This window comes from Corythoichthys intestinalis, chromosome 1 (assembly GCF_030265065.1).
Source record: "Corythoichthys intestinalis isolate RoL2023-P3 chromosome 1, ASM3026506v1, whole genome shotgun sequence".
Taxonomy (NCBI): Eukaryota; Metazoa; Chordata; class Actinopteri; order Syngnathiformes; family Syngnathidae; genus Corythoichthys; species Corythoichthys intestinalis.
The window spans coordinates 30,523,595-30,541,578 of record NC_080395.1 but is presented as its reverse complement, the minus strand read 5'-3'; the positions used below and the strand labels follow the sequence as shown (position 1 = coordinate 30,541,578).

Sequence of the window (17,984 nt, the reverse complement as noted above, 5' to 3'; positions counted from 1 at the left end):
AAATCCCAGAACCACACAGGGGGACCTAGTGAATGACCTACAGCGAGCTGGGACCACAGTAACAAACAACACCATACCCACTGTGAAGCACTGGGGTGTAAACATCATGCTTTGGGGCTATTTTTCTGAAAAGGAACCAGGACGACTGATCTGTGTAAAGGAAAGAATGAATGGGGCCATGTATCAAGAGATTTTGAGTGAAAATTTCCTTCCATCAGCAAGGGCATTAAAGATGAGACGTGGCTGAGTCTTTCAGCGTGACAGTGATCCCAAACACACAGCCAGGGCAACAAAGGAGTGGCTTCGTAAGAAGCATTTTAAGGTCCTGGAGTGGCCTAGCCAGTCTCCAGATCTCAACCCCATAGAAAATCTGTGGAGGGAGTTGACGGTCTGTCTTACCCAACGATAGCCCCAAAACATCACTGCTCTAGAGGAGGAATGGATGAATGGGCCAAAATAACAGCAACATTGTGTGAAAAGCTTGTGAAGAGTTACAGAAAACGTTTGGCCTCCGTTATTGCCAACAAAGGGTACATAACAAAGTATGAGATGAACTTTTGGTATTGACCAAATACTTATTTTCCACCATGATTTGCAAATAAATTCTTTAAAAATCAAACAATGTGATTTTCTGTTTTTTTTTTTCCACATTCTGTCTCTCATGGTTGAAGTTTACCCATGTTGACAATTACAGGCCTCTCTAATATTTTCAAGTGGAAGAACTTGCACAATTAGTGGTTGACTAAATACTTATTTGCCACACTGTATTTCCCAACATAATGCTTACTGATGGCAGCTGTGCCACTCCCATGTATGATGTGGCCTATTGGGCATGAAGTCAGCAGTGCCCTTGTTCTTCACTCTCTGTGGGAACCGCAGTAGAACTCGTACATCATAGTCGGTGGTCTCCGGTGCGTATGCTGAACTAAAGGATGAACAGAAAAGGGGGAAATGGTTTGGTTTTGATTATTCTTACAACAAGGAAAGATTTGCAACAAGGATTGTTAATAATTTATTCTGCAGGATACAGGACTCTCATCAAGTGTTGTGCGACAACTTACTGATAAAGTGAGTCACTTTAGTGCGAAAAAAGACAAGGCAACTGCAGAAAATCTGAGCCAGAGCTTGTGTTTGTGAGAGTTAACAGAAAATTATGGCAGCCCATCTGGTGGTAATTGCCTCAAATTCAGACAGGATATGAAAGGCTTTGAGGGATGGCTAGTTCATCTTCCTTTATGGTCATCTCAATGAACAGTGCCGCACTTCAAGCATGCCATCAACTTAACAAAGATGACTGAGGCCCACAAAGATGACCACTATTTTTAAAGTTCAAATATGTCTCATTATTTCTTGGATTGTAGCACTTAATTTAGAGTAAGGCAGTTAAGGCAAGGACTCTTATCTTGGGGAATCATTAAATTTAATGCATTGGTGGTGTGTGATTGTTTTAACTGCGTTTTCTGTTTTTTTTTTTTTTTTTATTAAGTTAACTGTGATGAAACTTGTAATGCAACAAAATGTAACAGCACATTAAAGCAGTAATGTGCAGTACATGACATCGAACACCTGTTTTCATGGCAAATCATAACAATTATTAGATCTGACCATATTTATAATCGGAGAAACTTAACAATGAAAGCCTATTTACAGGGTCGATGAAAAAAATGCGAGTTAAAGCAACGATATGTAACTTTTTAGTTTTGGTCAATTTTAGCGACACCTGTGGACAATAGCGGTAGTTTTGCCTTAAGGAAGACTGCTTTTCCCATGAGGGCCAGCGCTGTGTTTCCCATGAGGCCCAGTGCACACCAGCAGTGTCGTAAAATCACCAATCAAACAAAACTCGATCTCCCGGTCGCCTTCAGATAGATTAAACAACATTTCTGTTTCCAGCGGCTGTGTGAAGGATGAACAGTACTAAAGTAATGAATCCAGTTGTAGCTAAACAATAGTGTATGACGGTTAGCAACCTGTGGCTTAGTGTAGCTAAACTCTCCAGCCCCACCCAAACTCGTCAGCGCTGACGAGTGCAGTTGAGGCCGGGGGGGGGGGGCATTACACCAGCGAGTGAAAGCCGGGCCAATGTTTATTCTTTATATCCTGGTAGCCTTCCTTTTTTGCCTCTTCAGACGAAACTTTTTTGTCCTTTGTTGCTCTGCCATCTTTGCAGAATTTGCACAAAAGAATACACATCGACTTCCGTCTTTATAATGAATAAGGAAAGGGGGAAGTTACTAGGGGTGTAACGGCACACAAAAATCTCGGTTCGGTACGTACCTCAGTTTTAACGTCACGGTTCGGTTCATTTTCGGTACAGTAAGAAAACAAAATCCAAAATATAAATTTGCTAGTTTTTTATTACACACCTTTGTGCTTTCAACAATAGGAACATTAGCCTATACAAAGCTAGAATTCTGCTCAAAAAGTAGCAGGTATTTAAAGATAATCCAACAACAATTTGCCTTTCAGACCCCGTGTATTGGTCAGCTTTCTTTCTGAAAGAGAGAAGAAAAAAGAAGTCCTGTGCTAAAGAGAAAAGCAATCCCAATGACAAAGATTTTAACATGTATTTTACAAATGAAATGCCTCAATGAATCATTTTTTTTTTCTTATGAATGGTTTTCAAAAGCTTTATTGGTGGATTAGCTCAAGTTAAAGCGCCACACAGAAATTAATCATTTTAATTGTGTAAGCAGGATTTGTGTATTATTCTTATTATTTAATTACAGGTGTTTTAGCTCATTTCAATTTATTTTATTTAAATGGGCTATTATTTATTTTATTATGTGTTTATATTTTACGAATGTGATGTAGTATTCATTTATATTGTTCACACATACATTCCGACTTGTTTTGTTGTGGTAGGAGGGTTTTGTATTGAACACGTGGCCGTGTTGGTTATTATAGCAGAGAAGACAGCAGTAAATCAACAAAGACAAGTCAACTGTGCCCCGATCTACCACTCAATCTACCTGTTTGTCCTCATTATAGTAGAGAAGACGGCGTAAATATAATCTACACAAAGAAAGTGTAACCCGATCCACTCACAGCCTCGAAAAGTAAGGGTTAGAATATGTCAGAAACTCGTTCGGTACGCGTCCGTTCCGAACCGAGCACCACGTACTGAAACGTTTCAATACAAATACATGTACCGTTACACCCTTATAAGTTACGTATGCTGTAAAGCAGTCAGCACATTTGAATTTTTTTTTTTGTGTGGCAGGGTTCTTGCCACCCTGTTCAAAGTTAATTGGCGCTGGTGAAAGCAATGCAGACCCCTCAAGATATAAAAGAGGAGTCGTTCAACTAGTTGTCAGTTGACTTATCACAAATGTTATGAAAATGTTTTATAAAGTTTGAAAAGTTACCTAGTGTTGCTTTAAGATGATAACAATTTGTAATCTGTTGTTTTAGCTTTGCCTTGTTGTTAAAGGTCATTTTTGTATATGAAAATGATGGTCAGTTACCATGTGAAATAAGGGCCTGTGATCTCTTTTGGGGAGTTGTCTCACTAGGACTAATTTACGTTAATTCCTCCATCATCTAATGAATAAGCTTGCCTAAAAAATTGACCAACTAGCAAATAAACAATTATTCCTGAGTGTAAGTAAGAAGACCCCAAAGAAACACCTATTTATTAGATGGACATTCCAAAATGCAGATAAATAAAATGTTCCCCATATTTGTGGACAAAACTAACACAGAAGTGTTAGTTTTAAGTGTTGCTGAATAAAGCTTACCTTGATAAGCACTTTTCCTCAGCAGCACAGCGCAGTGAGTACATGCGAGCTCTCTGAATGTATGTTGAAGCCTGGACATAGTTAGCATCTGGAACCAGGTCAGGCAAACCTGATGAACAAAAGTTGAGAAGTCGAGACAGTTATTCAAAACAGCCATGTTTAGTCAGTCAAAATAAGACAAGTTAAAAAATCCTGTTGATTACAAAGGTCTGCTCTTCCAAACTATTCATCATATGACAAATCATTAAATGAATTTAAATAAAAGTTTTTTTTGTTTTTTTTTTAAGCTGGACAAGTTGGATTATGGTCAAGTCTATTCACATCAAAATGATAAACATATTACACTTATGTAAAAGTTGAGAATGTTGACAAAAATACTTTAAAAATTGCCTTTGGCATGAATAAACATATCATGTCAGGGATGGTTGGACCATTGAATGAATAAATTGATATTCCATTATATTTTCCATTGGACAAGTATTTTGAAATCCACACAAATTAGAAATCAGGCAGTGTTCAGGTTGAGAGATTACACGATAGGAATCAATGTATGAATCATGACAAGTTATCTGACACGGATCATCTTTTCCAATCTTTCTGCAATCCAACCCTTTTCGGCCACATCGGATATTTGTCATCAATTTTTAATTCCCTGGCATTTATGAAAGCAGTGATGGAGGACACGAGAGGGCAAGTGCACCGGGGTTGGAGGTTCAAGAATGGGTCATGGTACGGATAGCCATCGGCCGCTAATTATCAGGCATTCCAGATGATTATTACGCTTTTCTAATGAGATGCTCCATCGGCCTTTCCAGACCAGGGGTGAAGTTGGGGTGACCGAGCCACAGGGCCGCATTTTGTATCCATGTATAAAATAGTCCCAAAAGACATAATAATGCACACTCAAACTGTAACTAAATGGGTTTTATTATTACTATCAGGCCAATGTCTTATGTTGATGATGAGATGCTGCCCTAGCTAATGTGTTGCGATTTTCCTTGACGCTTGTTTTTAGTATGAACCTGCCACTTGAAGTTAACCTTTAATGAAGTATGTGTAGGTTGAGAGGTCTTAACTTGAGGGGTATGATGCACAACTGGGAAAACTTACAAGGTAGTTTACTAGTAGTGCTTATTGCCATTCAGCATGAGTTCATCATTCTTTATCTTAGATCTGGAGAAGAATGCACATGTCGGAGAAAAACCACAGTAATCTTACAATGTTAAATTCTTTTTAAGTGGACATCTGACACGGCTGCCTGAATGTTACAATAGCAAAGTTTGGTTTGTTTGTCCCATTCCTTGTTCAAGAAAAAAAAAATGCCATTTGGCTACGTTCAAATATAATCAAAGTTATCAAACCTGAATTACAGTGTATCACAAACGTGAGCACACCCCTCACATTTCTGCAGATATTTAAGTATATCTTTTCATGGGACAACACTGACAAAATGACACTTTGACACAATGAAATGTAGTAGTAGTGCAGTGTGCAGCTTATATAATAAATAAAGTTAATTTATTTTCCCCTCAAAATAACTCAAAATATAGCCATTAGTATCCAAACCCCTGGCAACAAAAGTGAGTACACTGCATGGAAACTACGTACATCCCTAAATGTCAAAATTGAGTACTGCTTGTCATTTTCCCTCCAAAATGTCATGTGACTTGTTACAGGAGTGTTATCAGAATTGCTGCAGAGATTGAAGAGGTGGGGGGGTCAGCCTGTTAGTGCTCAGACCATACATTGTACTCTACATCAAAATGGTGTGCATGGCTGTCACCCCAGGAGGAAGCCTCTTCTGAAGACAGTACACTAGAGAGCCTGCAAACAGTTTGCTGAAAACATGTCAACAAAGCACATGGATTACTGGAACCATGTCCAATGGTCTGATGAGACAAAGATTAATAGATAGATAGATATTAATGGCTATATTTGAGTTATTTTGAGGGGAAAATAAATTCACTCTTTTATATACGCTGCACACAGACTAATTTTCCTTGTGTCAAAGCGTCATTTTGTCAGTGTTGTTCCATGAAAAGATATACTTAAATATCTGCAGAAATGCAAGGGGTGTACTCACTTTTGTGATACACTGTACATGCATCAGTCAGGAGAAGTAATGCTAATAAACAATAATGATGTATTTACTTTTTCTCTCAGGAGATGCATTTCATCAAAGAGATCAGAGCATTTTGCCTCTGAGATTTGAGCCAAGTTTGCGACGAGTAAATTTGCCAATAAGTAAAATTACGATCATTTTTACCCCCCCCCCCCCCCCCCCCAAACAAGCATTCACTGTAGACTTCAGATGATTTCCCCTTGTGACAACAAAAAGGAGCTTGTTTCCTGAAAGGGTTGCATTGTTGACCATCATTTGGAATTATTTCGGGTTTGCACCGAAAAAAGTGAACAACAGACAGTCTCCTGCAAAGAAAATTTAAATGTTGTTGAAACCAAAACGAGGAGCATGACCAAATTATGTTAATTCATACAACTGACAAACAAGCGGCTGCTGTGCTGTTCTGTGCATGACTGTGTGGCCATTCATCCTGCATTTAAATGCATCAGTTCATGCATTCTACGCAGCCTCAAGCAGGACACTTATTTTTGAAGTTGGACATGAACGCATCACACTCTAGTATTCGTGAATGGTGAGTTCTCACTTTAGTAAGAGCAGCTACAGGTAGGCAATGTTGTGCACATGCCATGGGAAAGAGCTATTTTGCCTTAACATCTTATATGCTGTCAATTTGTCGGTGCCACTACCACAGATGGGTCATTCTCTGTTGTCATTGTGACTTTAAACAAAAGGGTTTTGGTGAATTTAATTCAGCAGTTGTTGTTTGTGTTAACACAGTAGCGGTTAGCCACTTAAAATGCTCGGCAGTAGTTGTTAGTGCTGGACTCTTGTCTTTTTGAAAATATTGTAAATGTTTTCCTGCTCAAAATAATAAAACAACAACAGCAAGTGTCACATCAGGTTCGTGCCGTGTTTTAAACTTTTTCTCTTTTTAAGTTGCATCTGTTAACACTTTTTTCCAAACTGCCAGGTGAACTATTTACATAAATTTCTATTAAGAATGGGAATTTTTTTTTTTTTTTTTTGTGGTTATTCAAATGTATGCAAATTTAGTTTGCACATATAAAGCTATGTCTTCTGCATAGTGGCTCTTCACTTTGTGTTTGGGATGCATTAGCAAAATAAAAATACTATCAAGAAAATAAAAAACGCCTTCTCCAAATATGTTTTCCCCTTCTTCTGTTACACATACAGTAGGCCTAAATGATGATATGGTGGATAACTTTGATAAATTGTCTTGTGATGAATGCGTCATAGAATCACTGTATTATGTAGGGATGTCCCGATCTCATATTTTTGCACCCGAGTCCAAGTCCGAGTCACCTGATTTAGATGATCTCCCCAGACCGAAAAAAAAACTTGTTAAAAAAAAAAAAATTGTTACCGTCCCACCGTGCCGACATAATGTGAATTATTTTTAAACATGAATAACAGAAAAATGTTTGTCTTTATTAACTAATTTGCTCCCAAAAACGTATAAATATGTTCTATTTTTAATTGTTTCGCTGTACCAAAGATGTATTTATTTGTCTTTTACGTTTTTTTTCATAAAAGACATCTCTGGGTTCTGATTCAACTGAGCTCCAAAGCACAAAGCTGAAAATCCATTTTAAAGCAATAAAACTGGCCACTGGAGGGCAGTAGCGTATTTGGCAAGACCCGCAACCCGATTCAACGGCAACCAACGGCCGGGCAGCACGGCCGGGGCGCTGGCGGAAGGATGCCAGGCAGCGGACGACCGAGCAGAACAACCGAGAGGACGCCCGGGATGCCAGGCGCTGGACGACCGAGCAGAACGACCGGGACCACCAGTGCGCGGACAATATCGTTGAGTCCGTGCTGCTCGCCGAGCAGACCCCGCAGAGACTCAAAAAAATCCATCTTTATGAGACAGGCGGCGATGAGGGAAAAGTTTACCCGGCTGTCGCGGTGACAACAGCGTCATTTCTCCGTTAGTTATGTGTAAATAAATTGTTACTTTGCTATCAAAAGCTCTATTTGTCTTGTTGTTTATGTTATTTTGTAAAAGGAAAACATTATTCAGATGTTTGGGATGTAACTAAAGCAAAAAATAGCTGTGTTAAAGTCAAAGTTATGTTTAAAATGTATGGTTTCACAAAAAGCTAAATTTCTCTGTTTTTTCATCAGAAATTGGAAAATTGCTCAAACTAAGCTATTTTCTAATGCTGATTTCTGAAGAATGGAAAAAGATATGAACTTATTTTTTTTTCCTGCTGAAAGAAAGGAGTCTAATCTTTCTTTTGATGGGTTCAAGTTTTCAATAGCAATAGAACATAATTTTCTGTGGGCCTTGCAAAATCAGTCAAAATCCAGTAAAATGGCCGGGAGCAAAGGGCCTTGCTCTGGTGAAAATGGCTGGGTGTGAATGAGTTAAATGATTCATTGAGTGAGTCCACTCAAATCCACTCACGCTTTGACGCTCACGATGCTGAGAACAGCCTCTCACTTACACAAAGAGTTGCCACAGCATACTACCGCTAATGTTTAGCAAGCTATACGATGATTGACACATTTGGGCCTTTGATGGTAGAGCTACCAAGCTTCTCTGGCAAGATCAAAGCTACAAACCTGTCAGTCATCATTAACTTTAAATAGCTAACTTTTGGGCACTACTGACCAGGAAAAACATCAGGAGGGAGCATGAGAGGCTACACGACCATGAAGTAGAAAAACATTAATATTTTTTTAAAAATTGAAAACTCGATCCTTTTTACCTGATTCCGATCCTCCGAAAACGGCGCTATTGACCCAATTTCCAATCACATGATCAGATCAGGACATCCCTAGTATTAAAAAAACAAAACATTTTTGTCATGTGAGTAACTATCTATCAACTACCACTTCAGGGTGTAGTCCACCATTCGCCTGATGTTAGCTAGGATCTACTCCAGTTCCCTCACCATTGTGAGCATAAGCGGGACAGAAAATAAATGAATATAATTATATAGAAAATTGTAGGCTACTGTTGTTGGGAGAACGCTTGAGTTCGATGTTGAGATTTTTCTTTCCTCACTAAATGGTGTTGTGGAAATGGCCAGGATGAGGTTTTTCCAATGAGTATTTCAAATGTATATCTCTGTTAGAAGCTTATTTGAACAAGGAGTACTGCTTTTTTTCCCTTTGTACTCATGTAGCTATACACTAGTGTGCCAATTGTTTTATTTTCAACAATCTTCTTTGGCGATGTAATTCAATGCAACATCCAGTGTGTTACTTTGTATTTTCTTTTACCGGTGTACAAAACAGACGGTGATTGACTTGACTAATGTTTAGGGTGCATTTCATAGGAGCTGCGTAAGTAGTTTTGACATGTTGTTTGCTAAGTGTTTAGCATGCAGGTGAGTTTAAAAGGGCATTAGTTCGCTAGCTTCCTTTGCAAACATCCCTTCTCAGCGCTCCCTCTCTGTGTGAGGCAGATGTAGTAGGACAGGGCACACTTCCTGGGGCAGACCATGTAAACATTGTTAGACACATGTGAGACCACCACCGTTCTGCTTTTCCACCATACCTCTCTCTTCCAACTGAGAAAAGACTTTGTTCTCTTCCCCCGCTAATCTTTGGAAATGAGAAATTGGGTCTCTTTTATGGGGATAAAGTGTTTTGCAGGGACTAAAGCTGATCGGCTCTCGACAGCATGTGACAATGCCACATATTACACTCTAAGTGGGGCACGCTTTGGAGACCTTGCCAGGCATTTTATATACCGAAGAAGTTGTAAAAAGGACAGGCAAGGCAGCCTTTAAGATACTTTTAAGCTAAAGACTGCGCTGCAGAGGAACGACACATTCGAGTATTTCACATTTATTGAGGTCAAATTAAAGACGAACAATGACTCATCGTTTTAGCACAGCTTTCATGGCACACTGTGTCGCCTTGTAAATGAGAGGAAATAAAATAAGGTTTATAGTCCTATAAGTTGGTAAATCAAATGTTTTCATTTCAGTATTTTGTCATTTCTCATTTGTGGTAGTACAAACAGATTTCAGTAAACTCTTCATCGATCTAGTTTATTGCTTTTGTTGTCTTTTCGATATCTTTCTACATCTGGCTAACAGCATGATAGTCCTCCCTCTCTACACATGCGTTCATGGCACCTGCCGTAGTGCTTTTTCTTCTCAGGTTGTTTATTTTGCAATATTAGCATTCTGTCACTATGTTGATTTCTTCTTATATTAGTGGACTGGAAAACCAATCCATTGAGGTGCAGTGGGGCAAATAAGTATTTAGTTAACCACTAATTGTGCAAGTTCTCCAACTTGAAAATATTAGAGAGGCCTGTAATTGTCAACATGGGTAAACCTCAACCATGAGAGACAAAAAGTGTTGTTTGATTTTTAAAGAATTTATTTGCAAATCATGGTGGAAAATAAGTATTTGGTCACTACCAAAAGTTCATCTCAATATTTTGTTATGCACCCTTTGTTGGCAATAACGGAGGCCAAACATTTTCTGTAACTCTTCACAAGCTTTTCACACACTGTTGCTGGTATTATGGCCCATTCCTCCATTCAGATCTCCTCTAGAACAGTGATGTTTTGGGTCTGTCGTTGGGTAACACGGACTTTCAACTCCCTTCACAGATTTTCTATGGGGTTGAGATCTGGAGACTGGCTAGGTCACTTCCAGGACCTTGATATGCTTCTTACGAAGCCACTCCTTTGTTGCCCTGGCTGTGTGTTTGGGATCATTGTCATGCTGAAAGACCCAGCCACGTCTCATCTTCAATGCCCTTGCTGATGGAAGGAGATTTTCACTCAAAATCTCTTGATACATGGCCCCCTTCACAGATCCCTTTACACAGATCAGTCATCCTGGTCCCTTTGCAGAAAAACAGCCCTAAGCATGATGTTTCCATCCCCATGCTTCACAGTGGGTATGGTGTTCTTCGGATGCAATTCAGTATTCTTTCTCCTCCAAACACGAGAACCTGTATTTCTACCAAAAAGTTCGATTTTGGTTTCATCTGACCTTAACACATTCTTCCAGTCCTCTTCAGGATCATCCAAATGCTCTCTAGCGAACCTCAGATGGGCCTGGATGTGTACTGGCTTCAGCAGGGGAACATGTCTGTCTGTGCAGGATTTGAGTCCCTGGCGGCGCATTGTGTTACTGATAGTAGCCTTGTTACTGTGGACCCAGCTCTCTGTAGGTCATTCACTAGGTCCCCCCCGTGTGGTTCTGGGATTTTTGCTCACCGTTCTTGTTATAATTTTGACGCCACGGGGTGAGATCTTGCATGGAGCCCCAGATGGAGGGAAATTATCAGTGGTCTTGTATGTCTGCCATTTTCTAATAATTGCTCCCACAGTTAATTTCTTTACACCAAGCGTTTTACCTATTGCAGATTCAGTCTTCCCAGCCCGGTGCAGGTCTACAATTTTGTCTCTAGTGTCCTTCGACAGCTCTTTGGTCTTGGCCATAGTGGAGTTTGGACTTTGGAGTGTGACTGACTGATGTTGTACACAGATGTCTTTTATACCGATAATGAGTTAACAGGTGCCATTAATACAGGTAGCGAGTGGAGCCTCGTTAGAAGAAGTTAGACCTCTTTGACAGCCAGAAATCTTGCTTGTTTGTAGGTGACCAAATACTTATTTTCCACTCTAATTTGGAAATAATTTTTTTTTTAATCAAACAATGTGATTTTCTGTTTTTTTTCCCCACATTCTGTCTCTCATGGTTGAGGTTTACCCATGTTGACAATTACAGCCCTCTGTAATCTTTTCAAGTAGGAGAACTTGCACAGTTGGTGGTTGACTAAACACTTATGTGCCCCACTGTATGTCCCAAATCAATATTATCCATAAGAGTACTCAGTTTTTTAGCAAGGTAGCTCCCAGCACTTTTTGAAATGGCATCTTTGGAAGGTTGTTTGATATGGAATCTTTAGGGGGCTAAAGTTAAAATGGCAGGACCCAACATACTGAGATACTGACTGTTTGCCTGGGGTCTGGCAGGCCTCAGTTGCAGGCTATAATCACCCATGCAAAAACTGGTTTCTGTAGTGTACTATTGGTAGTTTTCTTCTGTCCTATCATTTCAGAACCATTGAGTCAAATAACGAAATGAATTAAAAATGACCATGTTGGTTTGTGGCCATTCGCCTGTCAACCGAGAGCAACTGTGAAGGGTCTACTTACGTCCTTGAAAAACCAAGGTTGTATGCTCCTCGGCTTTGAAAGCTGTTGTCGCTGAAATGTTAAGAACAAAGAAGCGATCGAGAAGCTAGGGAGAAGATCTTCCGCTTGACTGACAAAACATGTCCAAATTGTTGCAGACGAAGGTTTTTTTTTTTTTTTTTTGAGCCACTGATAGAGTCTCGAGCCTTCGTGTGAGGAATTCATCGTTACACATTCGGATTAAAACCCAGAAAATCTTTCCAATATAAGATGAGAATAGCCTACTGTAGTGCTATACTTCCGTATTGGAGTGCTGGTGAGGTCTTCTGTAAATTACGTCATCAGGTAGCTGCTGGCACCTTGTCACGTCCCTCGTTGCTAAGGTTTCGCTATGGCCGTAACTTAAAAACTATGCGGTCAACTCAAAGTTTTGGGGGGTAACATGAGTTTTGACAGCGAATTATGCATTCAGTACAATTTAATATAGTAAAACGTTCAAGAATTCATCTGCCCTTTAAGTTAGGCCTCTTCTAATGCTGAAGACTGTTGCAGGGACTTTCCATATGGCCCTTCCTTACTTGGAATGGTGATTTGCTGTGTAAACAGCCCCTCTCGTCCCAAGCCGTCCTTTTTGAACCTTGTTTACTTTCTCCTGTCTCAAGTGCAGTCAGGAGCCCCACCTCTCACCAGACCCAATGAGGTCACCATTGCTGTTTCCAAACTGCACGTGAAACATGCTGAGCCCCCCCCGTTCAAACAGGGCTTTTTGTGTGCAGGGCCATCTTTAAAAAAAAAAAAAAAAAAAAAAAAAAACAGCACAAGCAGCAAAAGATAAATTTGCACCCTGTTTTCCCCATGAAAAATAAGGCTGACTCTTACAACGATTGCTTAAGACATCTGATAAATGCGCTGGAAATGATGATTGAATACTTAAGGGGGTGGTGAGAGTGAGTGCTCAACTTTTGCATCACTCGAATTCCTTTAAAGAATCGCAATGAGAAAGGGGAGAATCCCCTTAGTGACAGCAAGTGAAGTATTAGTCTGTCTACCTATGAAATATTTAAAGAACTTTAAGACTCTTCTTCAAACGCCCAGCCTCTCTGGAGAGCAAACTTCCCGAACAAAATGTGTACATTTGTCATTTTTGCAAACTACTCCAAGTGGGATTTAAAAAAATAAAAAAAATAAAGAGCTTATTTTACCTCTTTGCTCTTGTTGGTATATGCCCCCAACATTGGTTTGCTCAATGGCAGAGTTTGGAGAGTTTCTGCCAGATGGAACAGGCTGCAGGAAGGGAGGCTGCGGTCTTGCAAACGGTGGGAATTGCTCATACTGTGGACTCCGTACCGGTGCTTGTTCATCTTGGCTTGTCCGGTCCACTCTGCTATCTGGGACGGAGGCGGCAGAGTCCTCGTTGTAGAGACTGTGAGTGTATCTGCGGTCCAGTCCATCTGAGAATGGTGGCTGCGCCTGTGGGGGGACTGCAGGGCTCGCTCCGTAACTATAAGACTGATAGAACTGGTAACCATCATCAGTGAATTCAGGTTGTGAGGGGGGCAGTATAGGAGCCACACCGTACCCCCCACCGGTAAACCCCTGTCCGCCGGCATAAGCTCCGCCGCTATAGCTCCCACCAGGAACTGGCTGAAATGGTGGTTCATAGCTCCTGTATGGGCCCTCTGCATAACTAGGCTCAAAGGGCACAGGTTGGTAGACGGGCTGTTGAGGAATGGGATACTGAGGGTAGGATGGAATGCTATAAGGAGATGAAGGGTAAGATGAGGAGCCAGTGGATTGTCTGGTCCGAGTACCGGAGGCCCTCTGGAAGGGAATCCCACCTGTGGAGCTTGATGTTTGCCTCCAGTTATCAGGTACTTGCCCAAAACCAAAAGGATGCCTGGCCTGCCCCCGGATAGTCTCAGAAGATCCCCGTGAAGGCGCCTGCCTGCGGACGTTCCCACCTTGGGGTCTTCGGGAAGACTGAGGGCGGGTGTCGGCGACCACTATCCTGTGATCTCGGTCTTGGGCATCTGTCCCAACTGGAACATATTCAGACCCACTGTTGAGCAGGCTGAATACACGACCGTTGTTCTCCCATTGGATCACTTGCCGCCACGGCGTGGCTGAGCTGTCCTGCCTGGGGGTCCGACGCTGACTCTGGGCCTGACCTGAACCTGCCAGGAAGAACACTAAACAAACAACGGGCAGCATTATAACTTCCAACTCAAAACACCTTCGGCGCCCTTAAAAAAAACATGTGTCCCGGTCCCTGGGGTCGGTCTGTCGGAGGAGTTGAGGTGATGCAAGGCTTCTGCTCAGGTGCATCTGCAGGTCTTCTCCTGACAAGTGTGTGGAAGGTGAAATATGTGGTGGTCTGTCTATCGTCAGACGTTCCTGCCTGCCTGCCTGCTGTACAACTGCAAGTTTGTATTTGCCTGATTGCTTACAATGAGCTGTGAAAAAAATCTCAAAGGTTTTTTCTTCTCTCTTTTTTTTTTAAAAAAAAAGGAAAGGTCCCACATGGCCCTAGTGCTAGTGATGTTTCCTGGCCAGCAGCAGGCCAGCCCTCTGAGAGGCCTCCAAAATCAACATTACAATCTGCAAAGGCATGTACTGTAAAGAACACCTCACTACTCACAACTTGTTGGACTCTTTTCTCATTGTGTAGCATACTACATTTGCAGACATGCAAGCAACAGGTGTTTATATGGGTACAATAACACTATTTCTTTACCTTTTAAACTTCCACCACAATAATGACGATCAGATGTGTGATGCTGTAATTGGTAACAGAGAGCATTCTGTCAGAGAGTGGTTATACTTCCACAATAGGCACATGGTTGGAACATTGCTCAACAAAAGGAAACAAGCAGCAGTTCCTTGGGGTCATACATGTACATGAAATTCTTGCATAATTTATTCACAACACACCTTAATATGCTTTAACTACTAGTTTGTTTGTGAAACATTTTGTGACAAAATCAAATGTGTATTTTCCTTTCAATGAGGGTTATGCTTGTAGACATGATGAATTACATTGGAACTCAATTTTTTAAATCAAAATTATCAGCTTTTTTTTCACCAATACCCCCATTGAATACCATGAATGATAAAACAGGACCCACAAAAAAACAACCACGGCCACGTTCAACTGCCCCACCCGTAGCCCAAAATACAGCATTGGACCCGAGACACTTCAGTAATTTGACTCTATGTTCAGTGTTCTTGGACCCACAAAAACTGACTTATTTACTTTCATTCACATTGAATCCAACACACAAGGAAATCCCAACTGACTCCTGTTACCTTTCGAGCAAAATAATCAACAGGAAGTGAAGCACTAGTGCCAAAAACATGCTTTTTTTTTACGACTTAGATTAAATTATATTACAGTATTTTTCGGACTATAAGTCGCACCTGAGTATAAGTCGCACCAGCCATAATATGCCCAATGAAGCGGAAAAAAACATGTTTCACTGGAGTACAAGTTGCATTTTTGGGGGAAATTTACTTGATAAAATCCAACATATAGAACAGATATGTCATCTTGAAAGGCAATTTAATATAAAAATCAGGGTTGTCAAAATTATCGCGTTAACGGGCGGTAATTAATTTTTTAAATTAATCACGTTAAAATATTTGACGCAATTAACGCACATGCCCCGCTCAAACAGATTAAGGTGACAGCACAGTGTCATGTCCACTTGTTATTTGTGTTTTTTGTCGCCTTCTTCTGGCGCTTGTGTGCGACTGATTTTATGGGTTTAAGCACCATGAGCATTGTGTAATTACTAGGGGTGTCAAACGATTAAAATTTTTAATCGAGTTAATTACAGCTTAAAAATTAATTAATCGTAATTAATCGCAGTTCAAACCATCTATAAAATATGTCATATTTTTCTGTAAATTATTGTTGGAATGGAAAGATAAGACGCAAGACGAATATATACATTCAACATACGGTACATAAGTACTGTATTTGTTTATTATAACAATAAATCAACAAGATGGCATTAACATTCTGTTAAAGTGATCCATGCATAGAAAGACTTGTAGTTCTGAAAAAGATAAATGTTAGAACAAGTTATAGAAATTTTATATTAAAACCCCTCTTCATGTTTTCGTTTTAATAAAATTTGCAAAATTTTCAATCAAAAAATAAACTAGTAGCCTGCCATTGCTGATGTCAATAATTACACAATGCTCATGGGTGCTGAAGCCTATAAATTCAGTCGCACCCAAGCGCCAGCAGAGGGCGATAAAACTCTGAAAAACACAACAAGTACACATTTCACTTTGCTGTCATTTTAATCTGTTTGAGCGGGGCATTTGTGCGGTAATTGCGTCAAATATTTTAACGTGATTAATTTAAAAAATTAATTACCGCCCGTTAACGCGATAATTTTGACAGCCCTAGTAATTACTGACATCAACAATAGCGAGCTATTAGTTTATTTTTTTGATTGAAAATTTTACAAATTTAGATAAAACGAAAACAAAAGAGGGGTTTTAATATAAAATTTCTAAAACTTGTACGATCATTTATCTTTTAAGAACTACAAGTCTTTCTATCCATGGATCACTTTAACAGAATGTTAATGTTAATGCCATCATGTTGATTTATTGTTATAATATACAAATACAGCACTTATGTACAGTATGTTGAATGTATATATCCGTCTTGTGTCTTATCTTTCCATTCCAACAATAATTTACAGAAAAATATGGCATATTTTATAGATGGTTTGAATTGCGATTAATTACAATTAATTAATTTTTAAGCATGATTAACTCGATTAAAAATTTTAATCGTTTGACAGCCCTAATAAAAATACAATCGAGAACAACATGCTGAATAAGCTTACAGTATGATGTTACATGATGCATGAACAACGAAATGCGAATATACTGTCCTCACCAGGATGCTACGGCTCGATCCTGGCTATACAGCGAACTAAACTCCCAAATGACGATGCAAGACATCCATATAACTTGCTGAATCAATTTCGTCCTCGATACCAAACAGGTTCACATCAACGTTAATAAATGATAATTAGGTGCTATTACAGCAATGACACAAATGGTTAGCATGCGTTTGCCAGCATTAGCACATCGTTCAAACAACCACACAACTAGCTCCAAGTGTCCGATCGCGGGTGGAAAACACACCACAACAACAGAAAAGATGATCCACACAGGCGTTGCCTCTTTAAAGATATTTTACAAGCATAAACAATGAACGTAGGTTCGCAGCCGTCTCTCTCATTCTCTCTCTCGCCCACTCGCTCAGAGACACTGGGGTGCTATCTGTCTTCTTCTGGCGTGTGAGCCCTCTTCTTCACGTAAACAAGTGTGAGTGCGCTCCCACGTGGGCGTGAAAGCGTCACAAACTAAAAGCATGCATTTCAATATAAAAAAGTCAATAATACAATTAAACACACATTGGCTAAGGCAGAACGCGTACGTGGCCATAGCTATTAAGAGTTATTCAGATAACTATAGCTTAAAGAACATGCTAACAGGTTTACCAAACCATCAGTGTCACTCCAAAACACCAAAATAACATGTGAAATATCATAATGTGTTAATAATTTCACACATAAGTCACTCCTGAGCAGAGGTTGCGCTAGACATTTTCGTTGTCTGTCATTTTGACTGACAGGGTCATAAAAATCCAGTCATAATCTATTTTTACCAGTCACTTAAATTTTTAAAATGATAATGATGACATATTCAATAGTATTTAGTTTTCATTCATTTTTAATTAATATTGTAACGCTTGCTTGGCGGCGAAAAATTAGACACGGAAGTCGTGGTATTTTTCTCCCTCTTTTTACTCTGCTTACCGCCAACAACACCAACAAAACAACTCCACTCTCAAAGAAAAAGAGGCAACTATATAGACCCCAATCACCAACGTCACACTATGATCTTAATTGTGGTTGTCAGCCCAAAATCTTCTAAATATATATTAAATGCATCTTACCAGATATAAAATGACTACTACATAGTCTGTGGATT

General features: G+C 39.9%; 1 protein-coding gene across 1 annotated transcript in view; it reads right to left on the bottom strand.

Moving 5' to 3' along the window:
• Positions 1-14,421, bottom strand: part of loxl1 (lysyl oxidase-like 1) — a 40,063-nt gene extending 25,642 nt beyond the window's left edge. The window contains exons 1-3 of the mRNA XM_057854367.1: positions 13,166-14,421; positions 3,741-3,849; positions 788-925 (exon numbers count right to left, since the gene is read on the bottom strand). Coding sequence (XP_057710350.1) covers positions 788-925; positions 3,741-3,849; positions 13,166-14,174 — 1,256 coding nt within the window. The 5' untranslated portion in view covers positions 14,175-14,421. The remainder of the gene's footprint in view (positions 1-787; positions 926-3,740; positions 3,850-13,165) is intronic.
• Between the last annotated feature and the right edge of the window lie 3,563 nt (positions 14,422-17,984).